Here is a 15,968-nt window from a genome sequence, read left to right as displayed (position 1 = left end):
AATGGTGATACACAATATAAATCTTGTTATTTAAATTTGCTGATGCAAAATGTCACACATTTATTAACAAACAGCTGCACAATATGTGCCACTTTTGGCTTTTTCTACTCTAACGGACAGCACGTGTGAGTGAGTTCTGTTTAAGAGGAGGGTCTGGGTTAAGGATGGACTCAGTAATCCAACTGTGCTTTCTATGTTGTTCTGAGAAGTAGCGACATCTAAAATGTATTTTCATACAAAATAAGCTATAAAATAAAAATATATTGTCATTTTCCATATTGCCAAAATAAAAACCTCGATATATTGCCCAGCCCTACTCTGAACACACCTCAGATAACAGGATCATCTCATAAAACATAGTAATAATCTCATGTTATCCACTCTTTATGTTTATCACGTAAAAACCATGAATCAGTAAACTTCAGATCACACATCAAGATGTAATTACAGTTTCTATAAAAACCCTCCAACGTGACAAGGAAAAGAACATTCCAACACTGGGAACACAAAGAAGAAACGCGACCTTGTTCTGAATAAGTGCATCTGTGGGAGGCTTTTAATTACCAGCGCAGGGCCAAGAAAAATGAATCAAAAGACCAATTCCATCGCATGACGGCAGCGCGTGAAAAAGAAAAGCTTGGAGAGGTCATTTCACAAGTTTCGACCAGCGTTGGGTTTACGTGAGCTCAAAGGAAACTGGTTTAAATAACACGGTGAAAAGTCAGAGCCAAGAAGGAGCTGAGGGCCACACAAAGACGCTCTATCCCAAAGCTCAACTTCTCAAAGAATCATTTAGTTTGGGTTCAGCCGCAGAAACATCAGATTATACCAGCGTGTCTCCCAAGTGTCGCCATAGCAGCAGGTTGAAACAAAACAAAAGAGGAAATGACGAGAGGCCGTCTCCATTCTGAATACAGAATGTTTGAAAGTCGACGTGAGGAAGCAGGAAAATGGAAAACGTCTGTAAGGACTGGGAAAGACGATGGTTTCTGAGGGTACATGTGGTCACTGGTCAGGACCCGCCCACTACCACGTAGAAGACGTTATTCAACATGTGGCTCTTCATTTTATTATTATTCCCACAGAAAAAACTTTTACTTTGGTAATTTTGCAACTTCCTTTGTCCCATTTTTGCCTCTTTTCAAAAACACTTTTTTCAGACTTTTTCACCAATAAATAATCTTTTTTTCCCTATTTTTTGTCCATTTTTGCAACTTCTGCTTACGCCACTTTTCATCTCAATAATCTAACTTTTGCCCAATAAATACCACTTGTTTCCTTTTTTCCCCAACATTTTGCCTCTTTTTGTTCCACATTTTTGTTCTTTTTCACTATTGTTTGCCACATTTTGCCCATTTAAACTAACCTTTGCCATTACATACCACCTGGTTCCTCTTTATTTGGACATTTTTTGGCCACTCTTGACTGCTTTTGACCCATTTTAGTTACTTTGTACTCTTTTCTTGCCACATGTTTGCCACTTTTGGACCATTTTTGGCCACCTGTTACCATGTCTGGCTCCACCCGCTCGTCTAAAAAATTAAAAAAACATAACGGACCAGAGACGATATCCGGTATACCAGATGGCCAGTCCACCCCTGCATGTGGTGCGTTTTCTCTGGACTTAAAGCGGAAAAACCAACCGTGGCCCACGAACATAAAAGAGAAATCCAGACTTGACTTCACAGCGAGGAGCTGCTACTACTGCACTCAGCGTATCATTGAAACGAGGAATCTGTGTTGGCACAGAAAGATGATTTTACATGAGGCGGATTTAAAAAAAACGACTGATGGCGTCGGGTCGCAGCGTGTTAGCGTTGTTTACTCACACAAATCAATCTTTTCAAGCAGGAAACATCGGGTTTTAATTCATGTAAATCTCATAAAATCTGTTCAAGTACATTTTTTTTTTTTATTAAAAAATTTCCACAAACCAAGGCCACAGGAGAACGAGCAGCTTTACAATCTGGCATATTTCTTACAGGAATCCTCCACTGTTTTTACAAATGTGGCCAAAAATCTTTGAAATGTACTCATTAGAATCATTATTTTGCACTTTAAAAAAATGGGACTACTTTACTGTTTTAAAACCTGTATTTCGCCATTTTTGAAATCACGTGATTGATTATGTCACACACCCACATTTAGCAGCTTTTTTGATCATTTAGCAGCTTTTTTGTTCAAAATATCAAAATTTGTGCTGCTTTTTGTTGGTCTAAATAATCAGGAAAAGTCAAATATCAATGTAAACTTCTTTTGTTTACAGAAAGAGGATAAAAACACCCGAGAAATAATCTATGACCACAGGGGGCGAAAGTTCCAACTCTGCAGTTTGGAAGTAGACAATGAAGCAGAGAAGAAGAGTTCAGTGGCAGTGTGTTGACACGCTCTGGTTGGTGAAGTTAGCATGTAACCATAGATAGTTGAAGATGCACAAACCCTGCAGATTTAAGTCCTTTTGGGTGGGAGTCCTTTAACAGTCTGATTTACTCGCCAACTTCAGCCACCTGAGCGTGTCAGTGCACTGTGTAAGGAAGAGTAAATATCCTTTAGGAGAGCTCTTCTTCTCTGCTTCTTTGTCTACTACAAAACCGCAGAATTAGAACTGTCGTCCTGTGGTCACATTTTTCGGGTCACAACTGTTTTTATCATCTTTCTGTAAACAAAAGAGGTTTACATCTACATCTTTAACTTTTCCTTTTATTATAAATCAACTAAAATCAGCATAAGTTGTTATTGTGACTGAAAAAGCTACTAAATGATCTAAAAATCAGGCTGAATTTTTCACTCCAATAGAAAACAATGGGATGTTTACAGGCAGTGACATCATCAATCACATGATTTCAAGATGGAGGAACACAGGCTGTAGAACTGTAAAGTGGACCTATTTTTAAAGGTTTTTAAAACAAATACAGTGTAAAATAATGCGTTACATTAGGCATAAGTCTACTAAGTACAGTTCACAGATTTTAGGACACATTTGTTAAAATATTGGAGGATTCCTTTAAGCCTCGTGAAACAAAAGTTATAGTAATGTGTCGTCCAAGCTTCTCCTTGGTCTGTACATCAGACTGATTCACTGACACTAAAGTGCTGCTCATTGAGAACATTCTAGTGTGTTCTCTGTGAAAGCAGGACCACATTTCTCTGCTGGAGTCTCAGTTCAAGCTGTTTGACAGCAGCTGGGTGGCATACGCCTTTATAAACACACACAACAGTAGCAGGACTCACAATCCTCACTCTGTGACTACACACACACACCTTTAACAAATACGTTCCTGTGACTGAACGCAGGTGGAGAGGCAAACAGCCCACATGTATGCACACACAAACCCATCCACTGTCAGGGTTGATCACTTAAAACGTGTCAAACTAAATTGATCAACCTTGAAAATCCAGTCCAGGGAGAGAAACACGTCTAAACAACGGCTGGATTCAGATTATATGAGCCAAACTGTTGGAAACGAGAAGCAGAAATCATTCGCTGAAGGAGACGCATTGATTCCAGTTTGACTCATTCTCTTTGAAGCACGACTTACTTTACAGCTGCAACACACGACTGAAAAAACACCAACGCAAAAACCTTCAGGTTAATTCACAACACGAGGAACGTCCTCGTAAACGACGAGAACTGATGAATTCCTGTTGGTGAGAGTGGATGTTTTCATACAGTATCTTCATTTTTAACATTTCTAACCGTCAAGTCTGCAAGAATAAAACATGACTGCAGTGAGAAGTACACGCATTATACTTTAGATTCTTTATAACTTACAGTAACTGGTTACAGTAACTGGTTACAGTAACTGTTAGCTCATAGAACTAGTTACAGTAACTAGTTACAATAACTGGTTAAATCATAGAACTCGTTACAGTAACTGTAACTGAACCAGAGGCTGTTTGGAGTAGATCAGAAGTTGTTCTCTGAACGTAACTACAACACAGTTAAAGCGAGGCCACCTGAAGACGTATCTGTTCCATAAATCCATTTATATTGTTAGAAACATATTCCATTCCACAGATGGTGAAATACATACAGTCACATCATCTGTGAAGGGCTGAACTGAACAGAATAAAGCAATCGAGATCAAGTTTCAATGCCTTGTTTGGCCCCCCATCCCCCCTCCCTCCTACATAGTAGCCGCAGGAGGGGCGAGCGAGGGGCTTGTAAAAGGCTGCACGCACGCGCCCCCCAGCGGCTGGCTCCAATCCTTTTCTCTGCCCCAAACCCTCAGACTAATGTTTAATGATACGTTTCTGATTTGCCCGATGGAGAAACGTGAAAAGCCTGTGAGCGTTAGATATGAGTGAGCGTCATGAACAGACAGCACCACAGTCTATGACTAATTCACCATTTCTCTTCTATTTTTAAACATGGCCAAAAGTAGAAAAAATAATAACGACCTGATCTCATCACCAGTAAAAGATCAGAATCTTGTTGAATCTGGAGTTTCCCTCAGAGTCTGAGAGGAACCGTTTTACAGCCTCCAGAATGTCCCAGTGATCGCTTTAGTTTGTTTCACACGTTAAAAGAGGCGTCAGACGATGGTCAGGAGACGGATATGAAAAGGATTGTGTGTAGGAGCACCTGAAGCTGACAGAAGTTCAGGAGATGTGCACAAATCTATCATAGATCAGACACAGAAACATGGCTAGGAAGGAACTACTTTAAAGGTTCCAATCACTAGTAAACTATGTTTTTAAATTACAGCTGTGAATGTATTATTCCTTTCTATAATTATACATGAAGACAGTGACAAATGGAAAACCAATGAATAATAAACACTGGAGGAAAACTTAAGGAGTTAAGATCATAAAATATACTTTAGCTCAAATTAATAAGAGAAAGCGATGATGGAAAAGCTGGATGAGAAATTACTATTTTTAATTAAAAAAATTGTAGTTTTTCTTCAGCTTAAGGTTAAAAAAATAGGTCAAAAGCTGAAAAATGTATTCCCAGTATTCCCAAACCAATAAACTCAGTACACATAACAGTTATTATTAATAAAAATATGATTGTGGTCTTACAGCACGTGTCAAACTCAAGGCTCGGGGACCAATTCTGGCCCTTTAGAGCAGGGCCCTTATAAACCCTTTCCACCACTTTTACACCTAATGTCACATACGACCCATTACTGTCACTTTTACCTCTTTTCACCATATTCACCATTAGTCATGCCCATTATTTACCAGTTTAAATATTTACACTTTTTCTGTCTGTTTTTTCCACTCTAATTTACAACTTTTAACCTATTTCTGTTTTTAAAATCACATTTCACCACCTTTTCCACCATTTTTGGTCACTTTGAACCATTTTATTAGTGATTAAAACAAGGATTTCCATCTTTAAGATGATTATAATAATAGTGCTAGTCCTAGAGGGCTGCAGTCCTGCAGGTGACAGATGTCAGATGCAGCACTTACCCATGATCCTTTGTGCTGTTGATACATTGATAGCAATTAATGAAAATCTATAGGATTAAAATAGATAGAGTGAATATAAAGCCTTAAGGCTGCAGTGAGTAAAGGGATCAAACCTCACGTGTTCTCAGTAACGTTTAGTTTATGAAACACATGATTAGAGGCTGTTTCACTTCTTCATCTGCATCACCTCTGCAGAGGTGTGTCTGCTGTTAAACAGTCATATGTGAAGATCATTAAGTGAGTAATGAAACAAACAACCTTCAGCTATGCTCGCAGATCATCGGTTAAATCTCTGAAAATGGACAATCGCAGTAAAAAAGACACGACAGCTGCTGTCACGAGAAATACTGACTGTCAGTCACAGATGGAGCTTCATCACGTTTCAGAACAGTTTCTCACGCGTTCCCACCAATACAGTATTTATTATATTTATACATGTTTAGAAAATGAGTTTTTTCATAACTAACTCCAGCTGATTTGACTTAAATCAAAAGTGGACGACTTTGACCAACGAGAAATGATCACAACAAATGTATCTTAGAAGAAACTAAAATTAAAAAAAAACATTTTATTTAATGTTTTTTTTGCCATTTCTTTTTTTGGCAAACACTAAACTTCTATTTTCATTTTTTATTTTATTTGAAAAAATGGTAATTTCAACATGTGGAATTATTTTGTGCAGCCCCTCGAAACAAATCCCCAAAAACACAACACAACACAACACAACACAACACAACACAACACAGGTCCAAAAACACACAAATGTCAACAACAAAAAAACAGGAAAATAAACAAAAAGAAATGTCTTTAAAATACACAATGACTTATAAAACACAAAATTACACGCAAAAAAAAAAACAAAACGTATGTGCATTTACCGTTTACCGTTTCTGCCACAAAACGAATAATCTGAACTAGTTTTTACCAACAGGTGTCGGTATTTCACCAAAACAATCTTTTAAAAGTATGCTTCGTAAAGAGTCTAATTACTAACATCAGTTCATTCTCTTCATTGCGCTTTGCAACATAAATCTGCTAAGAATGAATAATTAATAATATCTAAGTTTGTTTTCAATGAGAGTCCATTTACAAGCCAACTGTTGATCATGTCCTGATGGGGCGGCTTTCATTGGAGCAGCAGATAAATCAAATACTTATCCAAATGTCTCCATTGATGGGGGTGGGGGTCATTAGGACTTCATGAGTGATTGCAGCCTATAAATAAATGATCAGTAAATAGCTCACACTGGATGACTCTGCATGAGGTTTCCTTTCATCACGTGAAGAAGATGCAGCAGCAGCAGCTATTCTGAGCCCACAGTCAAAGTTGGAAAATTCACTGGTTCTCAACCTGTTCAGCCCGTGACCCCCAAAATAAAGGTCCCAGAGAGCGGGGACCCCCACTGTAGCCAAAGGTGGTTGAACACAGACATGAACACTGAAGAACAGTCATGTGCAGACAGATAAAATGGTTCAAAGTGATTAAAAATGGAGGAAAAGGTGGTGAAATGGAATTTTAAAAACCACAGAAATTGGTTAAAAGTTGTAAATTAGAGTGGATAAAAACAGACAGAAAAAGTGTCAATATTGGAACAATGAGTTTAAACTGGCAAATAATGGACATGAAAAATGGTCAATGTGGTTAAACTGGCAAAAATAATCATGAAATCTGGTGAAAAGAGGTTCAAAGTGACAATATATGTGACATTAGGTGTAAAAGTAGTAGAAAGGGTTTATAAGAGCTGAACATGTCTGGAAAGTAGAAAAATGTGTAGAAAATACATTAAAATACATCAAAAGGAGCAAAAACATGAAAAGAAAAAGTGATGAAAATAAGTTCAAATATAGAAAGTTTGGTAGAGTTGCAGAAAAAGGGTAAAAATAAACACAAATTTGCATCAAATTATTCAGAAAATATTCTTAGTTTCTTGAAGAAGGCATCAGACGACCCCCTCTGTGTCTCACTCCAATGTTGAGAACCCCTGGTATAATTAACGTGCAAACAAACACAAACTGCAACGAGACAAAAGTCGTTTTTTTCTAAAAAGTTAAGAAAATGCCAAAATCCACCATGAAGTGTAAATGTGTACCAACGTGGGACCACCAAGACATTCCAAAAACAACGAGACAAAAGTCACCAATCAGAAAAAGCCTCCAACGCTGCACAAGAAAAGAAAACGGGGGGTTTGTAGTTGAAGTGTGGGGGCCGTTCCCTCTCAGGTGGTCTGAGGAGAAAACACGAATGTTTACAGACGTTTGCATTATCCACAGGGAGACAATCACACACTATGTGCTCACAGCTGGATTACAGAGATAAGATCGAGGCTCTCACTGGGACCAGTTTACTAAAGACCAGGACAGCTTTATGGGAACGTGTGGAAAGTTGTAGAAACTTGTCAGAATCTGTTTCCATTACAGTTTTTCACAAAACAAAAGTGATATTTCTAAAGTTTTGACAAAGTATAATTGTGATATTTGAGTGTTTTTTTAATTCAGGCGTTTCCATGACCAGTTTATAATGAGCTATTTAGATTGTTCACATTTCCAAAGGTAATGGAAACGTAGAGATTGTCTGAAACAACGACCACATTATAAACATTGATTTCAGTGTTTAGAATAATAATGAGCAATCTGTGCGTTAACAGGAAACAACAAAGAGTTTCTGTGTATTTTTATCATTTTTGCGTATTGTTGTTGTTTTGTTTGTCTTGAGATGTTTGTTGTTCAGTTTTTTGTCTTTCTGACATTATTTTATGACATTACGTAGTTTTGTTTTTGCTTTTAGAATAATTTTGTCAATTTGTTGTTTTTGAAGTAATTTTGTGTATTTTTGTTGTTGTAAATGTGGTTTTTTTTGTATAAAGCTAAGAAATATCTCGTACACTTCAGTCGACACGTACAGCGCTATGTTTTCTCAGAGAGGTGGTCATGTGACCACTGAGGTACCTCAGGCCAGTGACATGTAACTGCAGAAAAAGTGTTTCCATTGAGCTTTTGAGATACATTTCAAAAAGAAAAGGTCTATTTTTTATGATTCAGTTTTTATTGTGCTATGTAGATTTTTCACATTTCCAAGTGTAACAGGAACATAGCTAAAGTCCAGGAGGAACAAACAACTGCTGGTATTTGTCAATGTAAAGTCTGTGCAAACATTGTGAATAATAAATACATTCTCAGCAAAAAGCAGCCCACGGTCTATAAGTGGACACACACTCTGCGTCCAACTCTCTGGAATCAATCAAAAGCTCCCAGAGGAACTCCCTGCACCCCTTAATCTCCAGGTTTTATGACTTTCCAGCCGTTTCACCCTACCCCCATGTCTCTTTTGTAGTGATCTTCAGCAAAGCCAAGGAGGGGCTGCTTGATTTTTCTCTGCTTCCACGACTACAGAAAGCTTTTCATCAACGTTCACACAAGACGAGAACAGAAGTGGGTTAGCATAGCCGTAGCGACAAATATCCAAGACGCGTTGCTTCCTCTAATCCTCACGTCGCTCCAGTTTTGTGTCATCTTTTCACAACTTTTTGCCAGTTGTCGCCCTCTCTCTACCTGTTACTATGGGAACAGAAGCACACATTCTATCCAGAAGCTAAGTGGCTAACAAAGGGAGCCTTTAGAAAAGTTATTGTGTTTTATGTGAGAGCACTTCTTAACGTCAATCATTTTTACACTGCAGCAGTCGTACATGTGGAGCTTTTCAACTTTCCAGATTTAATCAGACATAGAAAACTTTAATCACAGATTATCTGATTAGGTTCTTTTTGATAGTTTGAATTAAGGTCGTCCTGATCTAATATCAGCAAAAACAAGAGTTATATTAGGATTATGGCGTCCACCTAAAATCTCTGATTTATTAAGGATATTATTCAATTCTTTTTATGCTCCAAGATGGTAGAACATTCTAGATTTTTAAATGCAAGCTGAAAACATATTTATTTAGTCTGGGTTTAATGTCGTGCTTTATCATTTTCATGCTTATGATTTTACAATTTGAATTATGTGAAATGTTAAATCTTTTATTAATATTATTATTAATGGGCCACATGTGGCCCCAGGACCACCAGTTGCACATGTCAATGACTGGGTTAGAATCTTGGTACACGTGTACGGTAAAGGTCACAAAGTATCTGTTAAACAACAAATAACTCAGTGAGATTCATACGATTAAAGTTTTTTTTAACAAAAAAAAAAAGCTAAATTAAACTGTGGGCCACAACCCGGGCTCTGACTGACCATATATGGCCCACAAGCCTGAGGTTGGAAAAGGCTAATTATTATTTAAATAAACATTTTACTTAATTTTGTATGATTTTTTTTCTTTATTTAGTGTTTATTCTTTTTATTTGTATTTGTGATTCTGAACAACGGCTTTTCCAACTGTTGTAAATGTCGTTCTAACGTACTAACGTACTAAACCTACTAAACGTACTAAACGTACTAAACGTACTAACGTACTACTCGCACTAAGTCTGATGTCTAAATGAGTGCTAGTGCGTTCACATTAGATAGTATGAAAACAATAAGTATGTGAGAAACACCAGGATGTTTACTATATGGGGACATTTTCTAAGTATGCACGGTGTGCACACTAGTCATACTCAACCGTCCCATGATGCATTGCGAGCTGAATGTAAAATGGTCCTGGCACCAGCTTCGAGCTATAAATCAAACATCCCCTTTTCAAAATAAAAGCATCTCTTCTTGTCTTCCATTAGTTTTTTTCTAACTTTTGTAAATAGGGCTCTTATTTTGAAGTCAACAGGAAGTTTAGTCAACAGACCAATGAAGGCTCTCTGAAAATGTGTAAAATATGGAAATGAAATATGTCTACGTGAGTTTTATGGATCAAATGAGCACATGTTGATATTCGGTTTTCGTCAAAGGTTCCAAAAGCATCTTGGGAAGCTTGTAAGTATACTTCAGTGGGAACGCTCATCATCCTAATCATACTATAGTCTATAGTAGACAGTAAATATACACTACAGTCTATAGTAGACAGTAAATATACACTATAGTCTATAGTAGACAGTATATATACACTATAGTCTATAGTAGACAGTATATATATACTATAGTCTATAGTAGACAGTATATATACTGTAGTCTATAGTAGACAGTATATATACACTATAGCCTATAGTAGACAGTAAATATACACTATAGTCTATAGTAGACAGTAAATATACACTATAGTCTATAGTAGACAGTAAATATACTAGTCTATAGTAGACAGTATATACACTAGTCTATAGTAGACAGTATATATACTGTAGTCTATAGTAGACAGTATATATACACTACAGTCTATAGTAGACAGTATATATATACTATAGTCTATAGTAAACAGTATATACTATAGTATACAGTAGACAGTAAATATACACTATAGTCTATAGTAGACAGTAAATATACTAGTCTATAGTAGACAGTATATATACACTATAGTCTATAGTAGACAGTATATATACTGTAGTCTATAGTAGACAGTATATATACACTACAGTCTATAGTAGACAGTATATATATACTATAGTCTATAGTAAACAGTATATACTATAGTATACAGTAGACAGTAAATATACACTATAGTCTATAGTAGACAGTAAATATACTAGTCTATAGTAGACAGTATATATACACTATAGTCTATAGTAGACAGTAAATATACACTATAGTCTATAGTAGACAGTAAATATACTGTAGTCTATAGTAGACAGTATATATACACTACAGTCTATAGTAGACAGTATATATATACTATAGTCTATAGTAAACAGTATATACTATAGTATACAGTAGACAGTAAATATACACTATAGTCTATAGTAGACAGTATATATACTGTAGTCTATAGTAGACAGTATATATACACTACAGTCTATAGTAGACAGTATATATATACTATAGTCTATAGTAAACAGTATATACTATAGTATACAGTAGACAGTAAATATACACTATAGTCTATAGTAGACAGTAAATATACTAGTCTATAGTAGACAGTAAATATACACTATAGTCTATAGTAGACAGTATATATACACTATAGTCTATAGTAGACAGTATATATACACTATAGTCTATAGTAGACAGTAAATATACACTATAGTCTATAGTAGACAGTATATACTATAGTATACAGTAGACAGTAAATATACACTATAGTCTATAGTAGACAGTAAATATACACTATAGTCTATAGTAAACAGTATATACTATAGTATACAGTAGACAGTAAATATACACTATAGTCTATAGTAGACAGTAAATATACACTATAGTCTATAGTAGACAGTAAATATACACTACAGTCTATAGTAGACAGTATATATATACTATAGTCTATAGTAAACAGTATATACTATAGTATACAGTAGACAGTAAATATACACTATAGTCTATAGTAGACAGTATATATACTGTAGTCTATAGTAGACAGTATATATACACTACAGTCTATAGTAGACAGTATATATATACTATAGTCTATAGTAAACAGTATATACTATAGTATACAGTAGACAGTAAATATACACTATAGTCTATAGTAGACAGTAAATATACTAGTCTATAGTAGACAGTAAATATACACTATAGTCTATAGTAGACAGTATATATACACTATAGTCTATAGTAGACAGTATATATACACTATAGTCTATAGTAGACAGTAAATATACACTATAGTCTATAGTAGACAGTAAATATACACTATAGTCTATAGTAAACAGTATATACTATAGTATACAGTAGACAGTAAATATACACTATAGTCTATAGTAGACAGTAAATATACACTATAGTCTATAGTAGACAGTAAATATATACTAGTCTATAGTAGACAGTAAATATACTAGTCTATAGTAGACAGTAAATATACACTATAGTCTATAGTAGACAGTATATATACACTATAGTCTATAGTAGACAGTAAATATACACTATAGTCTATAGTAAACAGTATATACTATAGTATACAGTAGACAGTAAATATACACTATAGTCTATAGTAGACAGTAAATATACACTATAGTCTATAGTAGACAGTAAATATACACTATAGTCTATAGTAGACAGTAAATATACACTATAGTCTATAGTAGACAGTATATATACACTATAGTCTATAGTAGACAGTATATAGTAGACAGTATATATACTATAGTCTATAGTAGACAGTATATATACTATAGTCTATAGTAGACAGTATATATACTATAGTCTATAGTAGACAGTATATATACACTATAGTCTATAGTAGACAGTATATATACACTATAGTCTATAGTAGACAGTAAATATACACTATAGTCTATAGTAAACAGTATATACTATAGTATACAGTAGACAGTAAATATACACTATAGTCTATAGTAGACAGTAAATATACACTATAGTCTATAGTAGACAGTAAATATACACTATAGTCTATAGTAGACAGTAAATATACACTATAGTCTATAGTAGACAGTAAATATACACTATAGTCTATAGTAGACAGTATATAGTAGACAGTATATAGTAGACAGTATATATACTATAGTCTATAGTAGACAGTATATATACTATAGTCTATAGTAGACAGTATATATACTATAGTCTATAGTAGACAGTAAATATACACTATAGTCTATAGTAGACAGTAAATATACACTATAGTCTATAGTAGACAGTATATATACTATAGTCTATAGTAGACAGTATATATACACTATAGTCTATAGTAGACAGTATATAGTAGACAGTATATATACTATAGTCTATAGTAGACAGTATATATACTATAGTCTATAGTAGACAGTATATATACTATAGTCTATAGTAGACAGTATATATACACTATAGTCTATAGTAGACAGTATATACTCTAGTATATACTCATTGAGTGTGTATTGTGCACTACGTTAGTGGGACATTTTCATCTTATTTAATTTTCCACAGTTTTTAGTTTATAACCACGGGATTAAAACAGGAACATAGCGCCGCCCTAGTGGCTGCAGAGAGAAACTGATTATTTATGAGCATGAATTCATACAACAGTTACACACATTTACAATTTAAATAAAGGGATTTTGAATAATAATGGTGAGGGTTATGTGCATGAAATCAAATGAAATAAACATGTTAATTGTAATAAAAGAGAGTTATGGTTCTACCAACAGGTCATCCTCTTTATTCTAAGGTGCAATGCAGCAGCTTCTGTTCTCCTTTCTCCAAACATACACAGGTAATGAACTGTGCACGACTGTCCAGTGTTTTATATCTAAAGACAAGTGTTCATTTAAAGCTCTCTGATGTAACTCTACACGCTTCTTCTCCCTGACCACCGTGCACGCGTGTATCTGTGCGCAGACAAAGCAAAGCAGAGAAAGAAAGCTTAAAAACAACCTTAAAACAAAAAGGTGTGTCCCACTTCTTTCTTTCTTAAACTTATCCAAACGTCTGGAGCTTCTCCAGGCCTGATGTAGCCATTTAATCACACGTTCCACACAAATATCTGCTCATTTTTCCACCAAACTCCTGCTCCAAAGTAGCCAAGTTTGAAGCGTAAAACGCGTAAAGACGCACGGACCGAGCGCGCGGCGGGACCAGAGCTTTCTTACCTTTGTCGACATGCTTGGCCCCCGTGTTGTGCAGAAAGGTGAGACAGAGGAGAGAGAGGAGCCACGGAGCTCCTCGCTCGGCCATCACTTTTCACAAATGAATGTTTGCAGGCTCCAGGAACCCTCAGAGAAACATCAAAATAAAAACACTGAATCCGTAAAATCCACCTCCAGGGACCTTCACAGACACGTCCAGAGCCGGAGACTTTCCAAGGTGTCCGAGGAAAACATGAGACAGCCGCAGGTTAGGGACTGGAATGAAAACTTGGTCGAGCAGAGGTCGGAGAAGAAGAAGAAAATAATCAATCCATGGCGCAGGGCGCAGCGGACAAAACGCGGTCCAACAGCGACTCAGGAAAGCTGCGCAGAACACACACCGAACCGAACCGAACCCGGAGCAGGAACGGATCCAGACCCGGGCACAGGAAACAAAAAAGAAAAGAAATCTGAACCACCGACTGATCGCTGCTCTCAGCGTGCTCAAGGGCTGGATCTAAAGGGACCCCCGGAAAACAGGGCACGGAGTCGGGATCAGTGCGTCAGGCTGGAGATAAAACCCGGAGAGTACGGAGCAGGATTAGGGCCAAGTTTAGATGGAGAAAATGATTTTGGGCAAATCAAGAATAAAGTTTTAACCTTTGACCTTCGACAGCATGTGCAGAAAGACTTATAATAATAATAATAATAATAATAATAATAATAATAATAATAATAATAATAATAATAATAATGTTGAGATTAAAGTTGAAAAGACCAGATCAAAGTTGACATTTCAAAAATCAACTCTAAATACAATATTGTCGTAAAAGTCAAAAGTTTGCAAATAAAGTCAAATCTACAGAAGGGGACGAGGGCCAATTCACCATAAACTGGCCCTGAGTCAGTGTTCTTCAACCTTGGGGCCATGACCCCATGTCTTGTATTTGGTTTAAAAAAAAAAAAAATTAGGTTAAAATAAACTGCTTGAAACTCTATTTTTTAAATTTTTTTGAACTATTGTTTTTTAAATGAACTTCACACAGTAAATATCAAAGAAGTCTTTTCTATATCTGAGGTGGTGCTTCACTAATCCTGGCTACTCTGTGTTTGTGAAACACTTTAATAAACATGATTAAAAACTTGTTCTAAAAAAATGTTTTTGTTGTTTTTGTGTGTTTGTATTATTTAAATTCTCTCTGTGTGTTTTTTGGTGTTTTTTGAGTATTTGTTGTTTTTTATTCTTCAATATATTTTTCTGTGTTTTTGGTGTAATTTTGTGAGTTACTGGTTATATTTAGTATGATTGTCATTTTTAACTAAGAATAAAAATGATAAAACCCCATATTTTTAATGGTTTCATTTGTTAATTTTCCTCCTCTTTCTAGTACCACTGTAGTGCCATCGTGTACCCCTAGAGGCGCACACGCACACACACACACACACACACACACACACGCACGCACACACACACACACACACACACACACGCACACACTTTACATCCTTAGGCCTATTAATAGACAACTAAAACTCTTCATTAGTGGGTGATTACATTGTATTAATGTTGACCTGTTATTTCTGCTTTCATCAAAACTGATTTAATAAACTGATTTAATAAACTGATTTAATAAACTGATTTAATAAACTGATTTAATAAACTGATTTAATAAACTGTGTAAAATGATATTTGACAAAAGAAAATTTTAGTTTAATCATTCCATGATGGTGGTAACAAACCTGAGGTCAGGGGTCCGGCCCGCCCTTAAATGAACTTTATTATGTGAAGAATTTCTTCAATTAAAAGTGTAATCATTGCATTTGTATCTAAGCCTCACTGTGAGGACAACATGGTGAAAACATGCATGCTGAAGGCTGCAGAAGCATTAGCATTAGCATATAGCGTCTCATAAATAAAAGCAGAGTTTTTTTCTCTCAGTAAACTTATAAATTAAGACATTTTGAAGA

The 15,968-nt window shown here is 35.6% G+C and overlaps 1 protein-coding gene across 1 annotated transcript in view; it reads right to left on the bottom strand.

Annotated features, from left to right (window-relative positions):
• The window catches only part of neo1a (neogenin 1a), a 257,814-nt gene extending 243,288 nt beyond the window's left edge, over positions 1-14,526 (bottom strand). Inside the window, 1 exon segment of the mRNA XM_028473556.1 lies at positions 14,025-14,526. Coding sequence (XP_028329357.1) covers positions 14,025-14,109 — 85 coding nt within the window. The 5' untranslated portion in view covers positions 14,110-14,526.
• Between the last annotated feature and the right edge of the window lie 1,442 nt (positions 14,527-15,968).

Source organism: Gouania willdenowi, chromosome 3 (genome assembly GCF_900634775.1).
Source record: "Gouania willdenowi chromosome 3, fGouWil2.1, whole genome shotgun sequence".
In the NCBI taxonomy this organism is placed as follows: Eukaryota; Metazoa; Chordata; class Actinopteri; order Blenniiformes; family Gobiesocidae; genus Gouania; species Gouania willdenowi.
This window is presented reverse-complemented; position numbering and strand designations above follow the sequence as displayed.